General features: G+C 42.7%; 1 protein-coding gene across 3 annotated transcripts in view; it reads left to right on the forward strand.

Annotated features, from left to right (window-relative positions):
* The window catches only part of LOC137301783 (uncharacterized), a 73,444-nt gene that overhangs the window by 20,535 nt on the left and 34,133 nt on the right, over positions 1-18,776 (forward strand). For all 3 annotated transcript variants that reach the window (XM_067971415.1, XM_067971413.1, XM_067971414.1), the window contains exons 11-13: positions 12,865-13,019; positions 15,381-15,585; positions 17,845-17,989. In XM_067971415.1, coding sequence (XP_067827516.1) covers positions 12,865-13,019; positions 15,381-15,585; positions 17,845-17,989 — 505 coding nt within the window. The remainder of the gene's footprint in view (positions 1-12,864; positions 13,020-15,380; positions 15,586-17,844; positions 17,990-18,776) is intronic.

An 18,776-nucleotide genomic window follows, 5' to 3' on the forward strand; every position in this document is an offset into this window, starting at 1 on the left:
TTTTAGATTAAATTATATTGCCCAACACGTGCCAATGAGAGATGTTAGGACTAAAGTATTTTATAAGATATAAACTCAACTTTTCTATTCTCCCCAATTAACAAAAGTTTATGAATGAATCAACTTATTAACAAATTTATGATTGAACCTAAACAGCAAGTAAATAGTAAATGCAGATAACATATGAGAACATCAAAGCGATTTGAAATATTAAGGCAACACAGAGCTATCAAGCTGGCAAATAAACATTACATAGAGTTATTCCCTTGTTTCCACTGCACCACCTTCAGCTGTTAAACCAGCAGGAGGAGCTCTACATCAGGATTGAGGAGCAAATATGTAAGGAGATTACAGACAGCTGCAAGAAAAATAGGGTGTTAATAGTAGGGGACTTTAACTTTCCCAACATTGACTGGGACAGCCATAGCATTAGGGGCTTGGATGGAGAGAAATTTGTTGAGTGTATTCAGGAGGAATTTCTCATTCAGTATGTGGATGGCCCGACCAGAGAGGGGGCAAAACTTGACCTCCTCTTGGGAAATAAGGAAGGGCAGGTGACAGAAGTGTTAGTGAGGGATCACTTTGGGACCAGTGATCATAATTCCATTAGTTTTAAGATAGCTATGGAGAAGGATAGGTCTGGCCCAAAAGTTAAAATTCTAAATTGGGGAAAGGCCAATTTTGATGGTATTAGACAGGAACTTTCAGAAGTTGATTGGGAGAGTCTGTTGGCAGGCAAAGGGACGTCTGGTAAGTGGGAGGCTTTCAAAAGTGTGTTAACCAGGGTTCAGGGTAAGCACATTCCTTATAAAGTGAAGGGCAAGGCTGGTAGAAGTAGGGAACCTTGGATGACTCGGGAGATTGAGGCACTAGTCAAAAAGAAGAAGGAGGCATATGACATGCATAGGCAGCTGGGATCAAGTGGATCCCTTGAAGAGTATAGAGATTGCCGGAGTAGAGTTAAGAGAGAAATCAGGAGGGCAAAAAGGGGATATGAGATTGCTTTGGCAGATCAGGCAAAGGTGAATCCAAAGAGCTTCTACAAATACATAAAGGGCAAAAGGGTAACTAGGGAGAGAGTAGGGCCTCTTAAGGATCAACAAGGTCATCTATGTGCGGAACCACAAGAGATGGGTGAGATCCTGAATGAATATTTCACATCGGTATTTACGGTTGAGAAAGGCATGGATGTTAGGGAACTTGGGGAAATAAATAGTGATGTCTTGAGGAGTGTACATATTACAGAGAGGGAGGTGCTGGAAGTCTTAACGCGCATCAAGGTAGATAAATCTCCGGGACCTGATGAAATGTATCCCAGGACGTTATGGGAGGTTAGGGAGGAAATTGCGGGTCCCCTAGCAGAGATATTTGAATCATCCACCGCTACAGGTGAGGTGCCTGAAGATTGGAGGGTAGCAAATGTTGTGCCTTTGTTTAAGAAGGGCGGCAAGGAAAAGCCTGGGAATTACAGACCAGTGAGCCTGACATCTGTAGTGGGTAAGTTGTTAGAGGGTATTCTGAGGGACAGGATCTACAGGCATTTGGAGAGGCAGGGACTAATTAGGAACAGTCAGCATGGTTTTGTGAGAGGAAAATCATGTCTCACGAATTTGATTGAGTTTTTTGAAGGGGTAACCAAGAAGATAGATGAGGGCTGTGCAGTAGACGTGGTCTACATGGACTTCAGCAAAGCATTTGACAAGGTACCGCATGGTAGGTTGTTACATAAGGTTAAATCTCATGGGATCCAAGGTGAGGTAGCCAATTGGATACAAAATTGGCTTGACGACAGAAGACAGAGGGTGGTTGTGGAGGGTTGTTTTTCAAACTGGATGCCTGTGTCCAGCGGTGTGCCTCAGGGATCGGTGCTGGGTCCGCTGTTATTTGTTATTTATATTAATGATTTGGATGAGAATTTAGGAGGCATGGTTAGTAAGTTTGCAGATGACACCAAGATTGGTGGCATTGTGGACAGTGAAGAAGGTTATCTAGGATTGCAACGGGATCTTGATAAATTGGGCCAGTGGGCCGATGAATGGCAGATGGAGTTTAATTTAGATAAATGTGAGGTGATGCATTTTGGTAGATCGAATCGGGCCAGGACATACTCCGTTAATGGTAGGGCGTTGGGGAGAGTTATAGAACAAAGAGATCTGGGAGTACAGATTCATAGCTCCTTGAAAGTGGAGTCACAGGTGGATAGGGTGGTGAAGAAGGCATTCAGCATGCTTGGTTTCATTGGTCAGAACATTGAATGCAGGAGTTGGGATGTCTTGTTGAAGTTGTACAGGGCATTGGTGAGGCCACACTTGGAGTACTGTGTACAGTTCTGGTCACCCTATTACAGAAAGGATATTATTAAACTAGAAAGAGTGCAGAAAAGATTTACTAGGATGCTACCGGGACTTGATGGTTTGACTTACAGGGAGAGGTTAGACAGACTGGGACTTTTTTCCCTGGAGAGCAGGAGGTTAAGGGGTGATCTTATCGAAGTCTATAAACTAATGAGGGGCATAGATAAGGTCGATAGTCAAAATCTTTTCCCAAAGGTAGGGGAGTCTATAACGAGGGGGCATAGATTTAAGGTGAGAGGGGAGAGATACAAAAGGGTCCAGAGGGGCAATTTTTTCACTCAAAGGGTGGTGAGTGTCTGGAATGAGCTGCCAGAGGCAGTAGTAGAGGCGGGTACAATTTTGTCTTTTAAAAAGCATTTGGACAGTTACATGGGTAAGATGGGTATGGAGGGATATGGGCCAAGTGCAGGCAATTGGGACTAGCTTAGTGGTATAAACTGGGCGACATGGACATGTTGGGCCGAAGGGCCTGTTTCCATGTTGTAACTTCTATATCTGAATTTTGCCAGTGTGTCATTTGCCCCTTTCACCAGCAGAGGGGGTGATGACCCAGGAATAACAGTGTTTCAGATATTATTCTGCACTGCCTGTACTTAATATTTTACAGGAGACATAAACCTATTTTTGTCTATTACTTTCTTGAAATATTTTGGTGGTGTACTTAGCCTGAATTTCATTAATAATTTAAATGTAAAATAGGATTTTTTACTTTTTTTCTCTTGCCCTTGGAGTTGTTGAAGCTTTATTACCTGAAGGTGTCTGCATTACTTTGAACCCAGAGCAGTTAGAGAAAACCTCCAGAGGAGAATTACTCGGAATTGAACTGTAAATAATACAGGAGAGTTCATGGTGGCAAACAGAGACCCCACAGCCATGTTGGACATAATAGTGGTGCACTGGCTTGAAACCAAAATCTGGGCGACATACCCCAGAATAACAGAATTTTGAATTAAAACTTACTCCATCAAAGCCACGGGACTACAAGATACTCTTGGTAAATTAAAAGACAAGCTGACACTAAAATACACCAAAAACTTGATGAAATTCTATGTGCAGATTGCAGTGGAAATTTAGTTTTAAAACATAACTGCACCAACCAATTCCTAACTCCTGAGCTCCCTCCAAAATCCCTCCCACTGTGTCCTCTAATTGTTACTTAAATACTCCCAGGCTTTTTGCCTCCACAACTCTATCCAGAGGTCCATTCCATATATTGATCACTCATTGAACTTTCTGATATCAGTCTTGAATTTGCTAGGCCCTTGTCCTACTCTCACAATTTAGTTGAAATAATTTTCCGAATTTACCATATTGTTTACCGTTTGACATTCTGCTACGAGATCACCTCTCAGTCGTCCCCTTTTAAGGCTGAAAATTTTCTCCCGTCTTTCCTTTAACTCAGACCTCTAATACTAGGGAAAGCTCCGTTGCTCTTCTCTGCACAGCCTCCAGTGCTTGAATAGTTCTCCAGTATTTCAGTGAACAGAGCTGAGTGCAGCTTGAGTTTGAATTTCTCTAACTTGTACTCTACTGTTTTGTTTATATAGTTCATCATTGTGTTTACTTTTGATTGCTGCTCTCCATTGGCTGGTAAGGCCAGAGCTGGTGTATTGTGCGCAGTTCAGGTCACCACATTACAGGAAGGACGTAATTGCTCTGGAGAGAGTGCAGAGAAGATTTACAAAAATTTTGCCAGGGCTTGAAAATTGCAGCTACGAGGAGAGATTGGATAGACTGGGGTTGTTTTCCTTGGAGCAGTGGCGGCTGAGGGGAGACTTGATTGAGGTGTACAAAATTATGATGGGCCTAGATCGAGTAGACAGGAAATACCTGTTTTCCCTAGCGGAGAGTTCAAGAACTAGAGGACATAGATTTAAGCTGATTGGTGGAAGGATTAGAGGGGACATGAGGAAAAAATTTTTTACCCAGAGGGTGGTGGATGTATGGAATTCGTTGCTCGAATTGGTGGTAGAGGCAAGGACCCTCAACTCTTTTAAAAAGTACCTGGACCTGCAGATAAAGTGCTGTAAGCTGCAGGGCTACAGACCGGGTGCTGGCAGGTGGGATTAGAATGGGCACCTGGTTGTTCTTCGAGCCGGCGCGGACACGATGGGCCGAATGGCCCCCTTCTGTGCTGTATCTTTTCTATGGTTCAATGTTGAGTGTCAAGTCTACTAAGAATTGTAGATCTCTTCCAATTTCGTCCTTAGCCCCTTTCACGGAGTATGTGCTTCGCCTACTTTTCCTTCTCACTTGCAATACTTTGTATTCGTCTGCATTAACTTTCATCTGCTCACTTACACATTTTGTTCAAATAATTTTGTATTTTCTGAGGTGCTTCATCAGGATCAACTGTCCCTCTTAGATGCGATTTACAAAACTAAAATAGGGAATCAGAATACAAAAGTGACTCCATATCTGCCTCACGCTGAACCCAACAAACCACACATTAAAGCAAGTACTGCCTACAAGGGCGGTGGAAGCAGATTCAGTCGTGGCTTTCAAAAACGAATTGGATAAATACTTGAAGGGAAAAAATTTGCAGGGCTATGGGGAAAGGGCGGGGGAATGGGACTAACTGGATAGCACTTACAAAGAGCCAGCATGGGCGCAATGGGCCGAATGTCCTCCTTCTGTGCTGTAACCACTCTATGATTCTATGTTTAGAATCTGACTGCACTTCAATACAGGCATGTGAGCAGCACAGGGGAAACATTGCAAACCTCTGCAATACCAGAGAGGAACCCTGAGATCCAGGCACAGCAAAAGACAGTAAAGCATTTCTACAAAGAAATTATAGAAAAGATATGACAATAGGAAGGGTCCAGAGAAGGGCGTGAAGATTATCAAATACTTCATAATAATGCCAAATCATTAGAAAGAACATCTGAATTAAGAGCAGGAGTAGGTCACTTGGCCCCTCGAGCCTGCTTTGCCATTTGATAAGATCATGGCTGATCTGATTGTGACCTCAACCCTACTTTCCCGTCTACCTACTATAACCTTTGACTCCCTTGTTAATCAGGAATCTATCTAACTCAGCCTTAAAAATATTCAGTGACCCTGCGTCCACCGCTCTCTGGGGAAGGGAGTTCCACAGACTCACGACCCTCTGAGAGAAAAAATGTCTCCTCATCTCCGTCTTAAATGGGAGACCTGTTATTTTTAATCAGTGGCCCCTAGTTCTAGTCTCTCCTACAAGGGGAAACATCCTCTCAGCATTTACCCCTTCTAATCCCCTCAGGAGCTTACATGTTTCAAAAAGATCACCACTCATTCTTCTAAACTCCAGAGTATACAGGCCCAACTTGTCCAACCTTTCCTCATAAGAACCCCCTCATCCCAGGAATCAGTCGAGTGAACCTTCTCTGAACCGCCTCCAAAGCAATTATGTCCTTTCATAAATAAGGAGACCAAAACTGCACACAGTATTCTAGATGTGGTCTCACCAATGCCCTGTACAACTGTAGCAAAACATCTCTACTTTTATATTCCATTCCCTTTGCAATAAATGACAAAATTCCATTTGCCTTCCTAATCACTTGCTGTACCTGCATACTAACTTTTTGTGATTCATGTACTAGGACACCCAGATCCCTCTGTACCTCAGAGTTCTGCAATCTCTCTCCATTTAAATAATATATTGCTTTTCTATTCCTCTTGCCAAAGTGGACATGTTCACATTTTCCCACATTATACTCCTTCTGCCAATTTTTTGCCCCATCACTTAACCTATCAATATCCCTTTGCAGACTCCTTATGTCCTCTTAACAACTTACTTTCCTACCTACCTTTGTGTCATCAGCAAATTTAGCAACCATACATTCGGTCCCTTCATTCAAGTCATTGATGTAGATTGTAAATAGTTGAGGCCCCAGCACTGATCTCTGTGGCACTCCACTCATTACATCTTGCCAACCTAAAAATGACCCATTTATGCCTACTCTCTGTTTCCTGTTAGCTAACCAATCCTTTATCCATGCTAATATGTTGCCCCCTACACCATAAGCTCTTATTTTGTGTATTAACCTTTGATGTAGCACCTTGAGAAAAGCCTTCTGGAAATCCAAGTACACCAAATCCACAGGATCCCCTTTATCCACGTTGCTTGTTACTTCCTCAAAGAACTCTAATGAATTAGCCAAACATGATTTCCCTTTCACAAAGCCGTGTTTACTCTGCCTGATTGCATTGAGATTTTCTAAGTGCCCTGCTATAACCTCCTTAATAATAGAGTCTAGCATTTTGCCTATGACAAATGTTAAGCTAACTGGCCTGTAGTTTCCTGCTTTCTGTCTCCCTCCTTTCTTGAATAGAGGAATTACATTTGCTATTTTCCAATCTGATGGGACCCTTCCAGAATCTATGGAATTTTGGAAAATTAATACCAATGCATCTACTATCTCTGCAGCCACTTCTTTTAAGACCCTAGGATAAAGTCCGTCAAGACCTGGGGACTTGTCAGCTTTTAGTTCTAATTTTTTTTTCAGAACCCTTTCCCTGGTGATTGTAAATGTTTTAAGTTCCTCCCTCCCTTTCACCTCTTGATTCACAATTATTTCTGGCATGTTATTTGTATCCTCTACAGTGAAGACGGACGCAAAATATCTGTTCAATTTATCCACCTTTTCCTTATTCTCCATTATTAATTCCCCAGACTCACTCTCTAGAGGACCAACGCTCACTTTACTTACTCTTTTCCTTTTTAAATTCCTGTAGAAACTCTTACTATCTGTTTTTATATTTCTAGCTAGCTTTCTCTCGTACTCTAATTTCTCCCTCCTCATTATTCTTTTAGTCATTCTTTGCTGTTTTTTATATTCTGTCCAATCTTCTGACCTGCCACTAATCTTCGCGGAATTGTATGCTTTATCTTTCAATTTGATACTATCTTTAACTTCCATAGTTAGCCACGGATGGTACGTCCTTCCCCTAGAGACTTTCTGGTTCTCACTGGAATGCATCTTTGCTGAGTGTTATGAAATATCTCATTAAATGTCTGCCGCTGCATCTCTAGTGACCTATCCCTTAACCTAATTTCCCAGCAGCGTTACCAGTTAATCTGGGGATTAATCCCCACTTTCTGGCAGGAGCAGTAGGAAGAAGGAAAGAGCTTGCATATATATATATGTAATGCCTTTCACGACCTCAGGACCGCCTGAAAGGTTCTGAAGTGATCGTGCTCTTTCAACAGGGAATAAAGTTTTCTCATCACACCCCGTTACCAAGGAATTTTAATCTGTAGTAGAAGATTTATAAATGGTGGTGTGAACTAGGCAGTTTTATTAGGGCAAAGTCAGAAGGTGAAGAAGACTTAAAGCAATGAGTTGAAACACCCTGAAATTTAAATAGTATAACAGCTTCATTAAATAGCACTTTTTTTTTATTCGTTCATGGGATGTGGGCGTCGCTGGCGAGGCCAGCATTTATTGCCCATCCCTAATTGCCCTTGAGAAGGTGGTGAGCCGCCTTCTTGAACCGCTGCAGTCCGTGTGGTGAAGGTTCTCCCACAGTGCTGTTAGGAAGGGAGTTCCAGGATTTTGACCCAGCGACGATGAAGGAATGGCGATATATTTCCAAGTCGGGGTGGTGTGTGACTTGGAGGGGAACGTGCAGGTGGTGTCGTTCCCATGTGCCTGCTGCTCTTGTCCTTCTAGGTGGTAGAGGTCGCAGGTTTGGGAGGTGCTGTCGAAGAAGCCTTGGCAAGTTGGAATTTAGTGCAAACGTGTTGACCAATGTGCTAAAGATACACAAGAATTTCAGGCCCTTACAGAGGCCACAAGAATGACTGGAGAAGGACATAGAAGAGCAGTGCTGGTGTGCAGTAGAGGCAGCTGTTCTGAAGTGGAATTGGTTCATGTTTGCAGTTGGAGTTATCCAGGATCGAACCCATTTTATACCTGACCTTGGAATGCTTGATGTTAACACTGGGCCCAAAAATAAACAAATGTTCTTTTTCCAGCACTGATATCCCTCATCTTAATGAGGTCACAATCTTTCAAGAGCAGTTCACAATGAAAGACAAATAGCTTGAACCCACCCAAAACAGGTGGAGACAGTCTTTGGGATGATATGAGTTATTGTCGCCTTCTTGGGCTCTTCTCGTGTTTTGTGTGTTCCAAGTTTGAATCTGTTGCCATTTGCTTTTTTTCATTTCTTTTGATGTCTTTATCTAGTAAACGTGCCCTTCCTTTTGGGCCCCATTATGTTGTATACAGGTGTTTTGTCAAGTAATGCAGTTTATTCCATTTTAACAATTATATGTGATCAGGGCAGGGAAGAATTGGTTCCATTCTTTTTGGGAGATTGTCTGGTTTGTATACAGTCGGAGTAGGCACTTTAATACCCTCTTATTTTCTAGATACAGAGGATTAACCAAAACACTCTTGAGATGAAAGCACATCTCAAAGTACCTGACGTGGTGGAAATTGCTACGGTGATTTGCTTCCCAGAATACACTGGTGGTGAAAGAATGCAGTGCTTTAATTAGCCTCTCTATGAAACATGACTCACTTAAAAAAATATATATTATTTTGTTCCTTTGGTTTTCCCCAATTTTAAAGTTCAGGTTTTCAACACCAACCACATTTCCCTGACCAGGAATGTAAATGCAAAACTTGCTCCCAATGCAAAATTTGCTCCCAACTATCTGACAATGCTGAAGCATCCATTTAGCTTCCAGTTGCCCTACAGGTGGGGATTTAGTCACAATTAGTGCACCAAAATGTCGCATTATCAGGCCTTGATTTAGCAGAGAAAACGACAATTGTTTGCCAGAAAGCTTTGGAAATCTCGAGGGCAGTTTTTAACCGCTAACCGCCCGTTTCTCGTCTGAAAATTGACGGAGCACTTCGGCACCTCATTGCTGCCCAAGGCCCACCTGATGCAGTTTTCAGGCGTGCCTGTAAATGGACGAGCAGCCTGCCTGAAAGGGGCAGGAGGTTGCTTAAATATGCAAACTGGGGTCTTACAGTAGGACCCCAATTGAAATTTTGAGCTCCTAGTGGACAGAACCTGCGCTGTGCGTCTTCCGTCCAGTTGTACCAGATGTTGAGCGGTTTCATCAGCGGTCCTTAAAGGGGCCAGTGGATGCTGTTCAAAAAAGGACCCAGGAAGCTTTCAATTTGTTAGGGGAGGGGCGAGGGGAAGAGGGAGTAGGGGGAAGGGGGGAGAGGGGAGGCAGGGGGGTGCCCTTGAGAGCCAACAACCAACAATAAAAGCGGCCTTACCAATATTGCCACACCCCAAGAACAAAAAACCTAACAACCTTTCTTGGAAATACTGATCAATAAACATATCTATTGGTGCCATTAGTGGCTTTTTATGATCAGACAGCAGGAGCAAGTGAGACAAACCAGGCAATGTCGTCTTTATTTTGTTGAATCTCTCTGCGGGCAGATAACTGGCCAACCTCATCCAACCAAAGGGAGGAAGTAAGCGGCACAAAGGCCACAGATGGACCAACCTTGTCAAAAGTTGGGTTGAGAACTGGACAACTTCATCCAATTGAGCCGAATGAAAGAGAGGGAGCAATGCTGTGAACTGCCCACCCCCAAACAAACTGAGGCCTAAGAGTGAGAGGCAGCTCAGAATTAGTCGACTTTGTTTGACTGAATAAAATGATTGAGGGTGAGAAACAGTCCTGGGGTTCAAATGTGACTTTTTTTTTGGTTGCACTTGGGAAGTTGATCTGGCCTCTGGGCTATAGATATTACGAGACTGAAAATGTATGGCCATTTTGCTGTTTATATTACTTTATTAATGTTAACCTTTCACCCTTGCCTAACAAAAATGTCAGTCACAAAAGCTTTAGGCTTGGAAAAGCAAATGGCAGAAGGTCAAGGGTTAAAAACATTAGTTCCAGTTTTGCAAAGATCACATCCTCAAACCGGGAGCAGGAATGTAATATTCACACTGTTATCCATTACCTTTAATGATCTGCTTATGAAAGTGAGGATTCTTATAACAGGAAAAATCTTAATAAATTCTGAATTTACCTTCCTTTTTGTTTGTGGTGTTGCCCGTCATATAAAGGAAAGGGTTACAGCGGATGTTTCTTGGAAGTGGCGCAAACGATCGAGGAAATTCGCACGTGCCGATGTTTCGACCTAAAACCTGCATAAATCTGTTACACATGAATTTCCTCCTACTAAAAAGATGCATTGTTGCTCTTGTGCCATAGTTGCACCGAAAAGTTCCAGGAAATTCTGGGAATGTTCCCATGTAACTGTTCCACAATGAGGTGGTTCCTTCAGGAAGCTGCAGGCAGACTAAATTATCATGGGAAGAAGGGTGGAAGAACAAAAAGGAATATTGATTATTAATATTTTGTTATAAAAGCCCCTTTGATATGAGTAGTTATTTCAAAACACAAGCATGAGGAATTGGACAGAGTTGCCAATAAAGCTGCTGCCGTCTATCAGAAATTAGCTTTAATCTTATTTCACTTTTGTGAGCAGAGCAGTAATCCTGCCCACTTCCAGATAAATAGTCATATTAAAAGAGCAATAAACCATTAAAATCATTTTATGTTCGAAAGGTTGTGCATTAGATGGCTTCACAAAAGCTAGGGATCCCTTTGAAATATGTAGATAATAATGTCACCAATTGCCTTGTGCAATGCAAAGTCTCTTTTCATGCTGAACATCCAATGAGCCAGCTCTTGGAGTTTAATGAGCGGCACTTTGTAAAATGGCATCTATGTGAGATTTATCTGAACTCCTGTATTTTGTAAAATTTATGATGAATGATGTGCCCTTTGAGAGTTTCCTTTATCTAATGTCTTGAGTTCCTTTTTAAAACAGACTGCACCAGTCTATTAAAGCCAGAAATAATCAAATTGACGTTATTAAAATATTTTGATGAACTATTGGGTTTGTCTGGTTGGTGTGGCGGTTGAATCTATAGAGAGCATTGCTAGATTTTGAAGGATTTTTTGTTTTCTGGATTATTGGGGAAACCATTTCCTCTTCCTGTGTTGATATGCAAAGTCATGAGTTCAAGCCCCACTTCAGGACTTGAGCACATAATCTAAATTGACATATCAGTGCAGTAAGGTAGGGATGCTGCATTGTTGAAAATGTTGTCTTTTGGATGAGACATGAAACCGGTTTAGGCAGATGTTCATGTAGGGCCAGAAAAGCCGGACTGGGATGGACGTAAAAGATCCCATGGCACTATTTGGAAGAAGAGCAGGGGAGTTCTCCCCGGTGTCCTGGCTGATATTTATCCCTCAACCAACATCACAAAAAAAAACAGATTATCTGGTCATTATCACATTGCTGTTTGTGGGACCTTGCTGAGCGCAAATTGGATGCCGCATTTCCTACATTACAACAGTGACTACACTTCAAAAGTACTTCATTGGCCGTAAAGCACTTTGGGACATCCTGAGGTCATGAAAGACGCTATATAAATGCAAGTTCTTGCTTTATTATTTGAAGAAGAGCAGGGAGATCTCCTGGTGTACTGTCTCCCTCAACCAACACCACCAAAGCAGACAAATTGGTCATTTATTCATTTGTGGAACCTTGCTGAATGCAAATTGGCTGCTGTGTTTGCCTATAAAACAACAGTGTCTAGACTCCAACAGTAATCCATTCGGTGTAAAGTGCTCTGGGATGTCCTAGTTGTGAAAGACACTAGATAAAGGCAAGTTCTTTCTATGTTATTGAGGACTGGGGTTTCCGGGGCTGGGGGTGGAACTCAGCCTGTGTCTGCAGTAGACGTAGGCCCACCGAAGGCATTCAAATGAGGCGGGAGGGGGGCGGTTCCAAACAACCACTTCATTTTCTGGTGCAGCTGCTGGCTGAGCACCTCAGGAGAAGGGCACCGAAAAACCACAGCGCTTTGGTCTGCTCCCCAACTCTCACCGAACAGAGGGTCCCAGGATTCCCGGGGCACAGCCAAAGACTGTAAGTAAGAATTTTTTTTAAAGTTTTAATCCCTCCCCAGAATATTGAAGTCCAGTTGAGACCTTCTGGCTGCCGATTTCCTGCCCCTTCCACCAGTGCCAGGCCTTAAGACTGTGATACCTCTAGGCAATGTAAATGATCCAGGACTGGAAATACTGATGCTCCCATAATTAGGATGTGTCCAGCGCACCTAGGATATATTCAGCACACTTTGGCCGTGTCCAGTGCACTTAAGGTGTGTCCAGCGCACTTAAGATGTGTCCAGTGCACTCAGGCCGTGTCCAGCGCACTCAGGCGACGTCCAGCGCACTGAGTGCATGTCCAGCACAGGGATAGGGGTGGGGGGCAGGAAAAGCTGCCCTATTCAGTTGTGGTTTGATACACTGTAGTATTGCATGGCTGTTCCTGTACTCACTGAGAATGTTGCATTCCAGTTGTTTAATTGTTCCCGAAACATGCCTATGATTAACCTTCAGTACACAATAACTAATGTGCTATAAAAATAGAGCCCTGGCATGCCAAGGGCTAACACCCTCCTGTTTCTAAACTGACAAGGCCGATGAGCAGGTTTCTCTGTCACTCTGTCTCCCTTTCAGGTCGCTATGACTGACAATCACATGATAGCAGTAGCTGCGGAGAGAGCAGTGTACACGTGGGGGAACAATCTGAAAGGCCAGCTCGGTCATGGTGACCTGCAGTCTCGTTCACGACCCCAACTGGTGGAAGCGCTCAAAGGAAAGTTTATTGTCAGGTAATAAAGTTTACGAGCACAAGGTTCAGAGGCTCTGGACCCAAGGCAGCTTGTGAAGGGAAAGGACATATACGACAGATTTATCTTTTAGTCTCCGATAGTTAGGTATTACGCTGCAGTTTGACTCAACATGGTGAAAGTAAACAGTGTTTCAGATGAGTATTGTTCGGTAATTTATTCCTTCTCCAGTATTTTCCCTTTTAGATTATTCTCACACTTCTGAAACAGTTTTAGAAACCTCTGCTTTTCCCATTCACCTTTTGTTCGTCATTGAGGGATTCAACCGAAGAGCAATAAGTGAAGCAGAAATAGAAACATCTTTATTAACAAATATCTGTTTGGAGATTTGTTTGATTCATGTCCATAATTGAAGCTGAGACTCAAACAGGATGATAAACACATATTTTTGCTTTGAAGGTAACGGAGTCAAATTGTGTGATATGAGGTGTTAGTCCCTGCAGAGGGACTTGCTCTCATTTTCATTATCAGTTGTGCAGAGAGTATTTATCCACCAGATATGCTGCTTCTTCCGTGCTGCGAAAGAATTATAATTCCACCAACTGGCTTCAATTCCGAAAAGCGGAGAAATAGAATTAAAAACTGAAGCGGAATCATTGAATGGGAAGAAAACCTTCCACCAGATGGAATTTGTACTTTGGGGGAATCTGAATTCAACTACATACTGCTGGGGGGGAGTGGGTCCACGAGTGCATGAGTGAGAGAAGCGAGATTGCACTTATATTTATGAGAGGGTGGAGGAGGAGCAAATATGTGTGATAGAGAGGAAGGCACTGTGTGTGTGTGTGTGTGTGTGTGTGTGAGAGAGAGAGGGATGGAGGGATTGTGTGTGCATGTATACGTGTGTGCATGGGAGAGAGAAAGAGAAAGGGAGAGACTGCATGAATGAGAGGAAGGGATAGTGTGTCGATTACAACAGTGACTTCACTTCAAAATTACTTAAATGGCTGTAAGGCACTTTGGCACGTACTGAGGTCATGAAAGGCGCTATTTAAATACAAGTCTTTCTTTCCTTGTGAAGAACAGGGTATGTAAGTGAGCACAAAAAAAACCATTTAAACGTGTGCAGGCTTTGTATGTTTGTATTGCTGTTTCCCTCCTGTAATAGTCTGTCATCATTACTCTCCCTCTTGTGTCTCTCAGTTCAAAGCACCAACTGACCACAGCTCCCAGTAACTATTATATTTGATTGCATATGCTCAACAAACAATCCAAATGTTCCTTCCTTAACTGTAGCCAATATTCACCAAGAGCCACAACTTCCATCATTCCTCGTGCATCTTCACGTGTAGTAGCACTCCATCTATCGGCATTCCCTGACCAGGTGCAGACATGATGTGGAGATGCCGGTGATGGACTGGGGTGGACAAATGTAAGGAATCTTACAACACCAGGTTATGGTCCAACAGTTTTATTTGAAAATCATAAGCTTTCGGAGGCTTTCACCTTCGTCTGACTCACCTGACGAAGGAGAAAGCCTCCGAAAGCTTGTGATTTTCAAATAAAACTGTTGGACTATAACCTGGTGTTGTAAGGTGCAGACATAGAGGGAGGAAATAATTGCATACACGATGGGAGTTTCTTTAAATTGCACGAGATGTGATTATTTCCAAAGTGCTGTACATTTTTCACCAGTCCTACTGCCATTAATCAGGCCAGTTAGAGAGCTCACCATTAAGGAGGAAAAGTCAAAATTTGCAACAAAGAAAGCACTCTGACAGACATGGGCACCCTCCACTTTATGGAAGAAAATTTATAGATTGCTGTCATTGTGTAACATGTAGATAACAGACCTCAATGTTTAGGGAGAAAAATTCAGGTTAACTTTGTGGGGATTGATTTTAGATTGCTCTAGCAAGGAGCTGGCACAGACACAATGGGCCAAATGGCTTCTTTCTTTGCTGTAATCCTCTATGGTTTCATATTCTGTGGATGACAGTACAGCTCAGACTCCTAGCACTGGGGTTGAAAATTTGAGGATTATTGTGCTTGAAACACTTGCTAACTTCGTGCCACTTGGCTATCCTGGAATCAAACACCTTGAAATTCTCCTCCCAAGAAATTAGTAATGACCAATAACAAATTTACAAGTGAGTATAGGGGGGCATTGGGGTAGAAATCCGTCTTGACCGGTAGCGCAAAACAGGTGGTATCACATTGGCCACCAGTTAGACACCCTGTCAGATATTCAGCTCCGTTGAAGTCAATAGAACTGGGTATCGAGTGGGGAGTATAACAGGCCTGTTTTGCGTTACTGCCCAATGATTTCTACCCCAATACCTCCTGTATGACATTAAATCCCTTAGGCTTCCTCCTTAACCTTTGCAATGCGTGTCTTTGCAGGGCCTGTTGTGGAGATGGATTCAGTGTGTTTGTCAGTGATAACGGAATTGTAATGACCTCTGGAGATGGAGCCCAAGGTTGCCTGGGGCATGGAGACCACTTTAGCACCTCCAGGCCTTGTTTGATTGAAGCTCTGCTCAGTGTAAATGTTCAGGCTGTTGCCTGCGGCCTGCACCATGTGGTGTGTATCAGTGGTGATGGCGAGGTGAGTAACTTGTTTTTAAATGCGTGTGTTTCGGAAACGTCCGTATAATTATTTTTAGTTACAGGTAACCTTCACAGACAAGGGCTGCCTGTTGGTCTTTCCATGAGCCGGATTTTTCTGCTGGTCTTAATCGGGGGTAGTTGTGTTTACCAGTGCAGCCGAAAGATTCTTCTATGATGGTATAGCGGAGTACAAGCAGTGATTTGGAGTGAAAGAAATGGAGGATGTGGCTGGGGCGCATGGCTGGAGAAGATTACCCAGATAGAGTGGGACGAGGCCATAGAGAGATCTGAAAATGAGACTGAGGACTTTGAAGTTACAATAATTTCTGTAGTTGTGTCAATTGGAATCATAAGTTATGTATAGAGCAACACTTTAAACTGCCATATGCCATACTGTTTGAATTTGTTTGGTGTTCATTGCCTAACACCTGTGCAAACCCAAAAGTTGAAGTGTAGTATGATTAGAACCAGGCACATAAACCATAAAGCCAGCTGCTGAGCATATGTTGAGAACACTGAAGCAAAGGTGGAGGTGTCTGGATTGATCTGGTGCTGCCTTGTTATATGACCCCAGTAAAGGTGGGCAGAATCTTTGCAGTGCACTGTATGTTGCATATTCTGACAAGACAGAAGGGTCTGTAACATCAACTTGATGAGGAACATATGCCTAGAATGGAAGCCAAGGAAGAGCTAGGGTTACATTGTGGTATTGGATGAAGAGTCGCACAATCAGGTGATTGCAAACCACTTCACATGAAATATTTACTGAAATTCATAAAAGGGACACTGCATTTTTTTTGTCATGTTTTGCTGTTATGTAATGCTAGTGAAGATCCTGTGGCATTGCTCGTGGTAAGTTGGATGAAAGGCTGCTTTATAATGACAGGAGCATTATGCCATTTAATGCACCATGTATTATTCTGCTACTAAGAAGCACCTGTGTTTAATGTTGCCCTGTTCCTTTAAGGCCACAATGTCTAGTTGTTTTGTCCAGCAATCACCTCCCTTGCCTTGGCATTTGGGGATTTCAGTTTCCACGTTCTCTGCCCAATTTTCTAATCAGAATTACAATGGGAATGCGTCTTTACAGGAGTTACAAGTAATTGGGAATTCAGTCACAGTGCTCAAGATTTCCCATCCATTAATTTTAACTTCTGTTCCTGAATTCCTGATCTGTGTTCCCTTGCACATTGGGATACTAGATCATAAAATTTGGCCCATAATTTCCAGATTGCTATAATCGTTAAATGGGATTATTGATGCCATCAAAACACCTGGATGAGTTTCAATTCTCTGCTGATACAATTTATTCTGCTCACTGGAATTGTTAGTGTCCTCGTGCTGGAAAATAATGGACAGATTTATTTTCTCCTGGACAGTAAAAAGCCTACCTGCCATCTTCATGTTTTGTAAAGTTATAGGTTTTATATTCACTACTTAAGTAATTCTTCGTGAAAAGAATCAAAAATTATCCTCTGAATTCTAAACGACTGGATCTACTCATTTACAGACACACAGCTAGTGATGCTCTAAGGTTTAAAGTATTGATAGTACTTTTATCAAACCTTCACTGTTTGGCAGTTCTCCTCCTTCAACTTTTCTCCTAAAGGGTTAAATGGGCTTGAGGGAACAAACAGGGAAAAGATTACTTCCACTGGTCAGTGAATTGTTAACAAGGAGCATAAATTTAGGATTAGTACTGCCGAAGATTGTTTTTTCACATGAAGGTTTATTACAACATAGAATGCATTGCAGCAGATGGCTATTGGACCGAGCAATTAAAATGATATTAAAGGGAAAGTTTTCTGACTATTTGCTGGTGACAGGAATCTTGTCCATCACCAGCACATAATCAGAAAATTAGTCATTAGATGAATATTTGAAGGGGAAAAATATTGATAGTGATGGGGTAAAAAAAACATTAGAGTAGAGCTCCAATGTAGAGCATGCTCAATGGCCTCCTTTTATGCTGAAATACCTGTGATTCTATAAAAAAACAGACAGATTTACATCTTGTTCAGGTTCTGTAAAGCTGAAGTATGAAACCATCTGGTGTAACATTGCCACTAACCTTACATGTCCCTGACAGTATCCCAACATAAATCTTTTGGATTTGATTAGTCTGAACATCACAGCTAATTGACTTGCTCCAGGATAACCAAACTGGGTTGAGTGCAACAAGTTTCTTATTCTAGAAATATCTATTGTTTTATTGAAATGATGGAGGATGAGCTGTGGTTGTTTCATCACATTCTAGGTGTTTTCGTGGGGCAATGGAAAATACGGCAAACTGGGGCTTGGAAATGACGATGATCACTGCTCGCCAATGGAAGTAACTTTTGAGGAGCAGATCTTTATTAGAGATGTAAAGTGCGGCTTGGATGGAACCATGTTCTTAACAGGTATATATGTGACTAGATTTATGTATTATACTTTAACTCCTTATAAACATTCAAATTCATTTAATTCAGCTATAACAGAAACTTTTTTTTTATTCGTTCATGGGATGTGGGCGACGCTGGCAAGGCCGGCATTTATTGCCCATCCCTAATTGCCCTTGAGAAGGTGGTGGCGAGCCGCCTTCTTGAACCGCTGCAGTCCATGTGGTGAAGGTTCTCCCACAGTGCTGTTAGGAAGGGAGTTCCAGGATTTTGACCCAGCGACAATGAAGGAACGGCGATATATTTCCAAGTCGGGATGGTGTGTGACTTGGAGGGGAACGTGCAGTTGGTGTTGTTCCCATGTACCTGCTGCTTTTGTCCTTCCAGGTGGTAGAGGTCGCGGGTTTGGGAGGTGCTGTCGAAGAAGCCTTGGCGAGTTGCTGCAGTGCATCCTGTGGATGGTACACACTGCAGCCACTGTGCGCCGGTGGTGAAGGGAGTGAATATTTAGGGTGGTGGATGGGGTGCCAATCAAGCGGGCTGCTTTGTCCTGGACGGTGTCGAGCTTCTTGAGTATTGTTGGAGCTGCACTCATCCAGGCAAGTGGAGAGTATTCCATCACACTCCTGATGTGTGCCTTGTAAATGGTGGAAAGGCTTTGGAGAGTCAGGAGGTAAATCACTCACTGCAGAACACCCAGCCTCTGACCTGCTCTTGTAGCCACAGTATTTATGTGGCTGGTCCAGTTAAGTTTCTGGTCAATGGTGACCCCCATGATGTTGATGGTGGGGGATTCGGCGATGGTAAT

The sequence above is a fragment of the Heptranchias perlo genome, chromosome 34 (assembly GCF_035084215.1).
Source record: "Heptranchias perlo isolate sHepPer1 chromosome 34, sHepPer1.hap1, whole genome shotgun sequence".
In the NCBI taxonomy this organism is placed as follows: Eukaryota; Metazoa; Chordata; class Chondrichthyes; order Hexanchiformes; family Hexanchidae; genus Heptranchias; species Heptranchias perlo.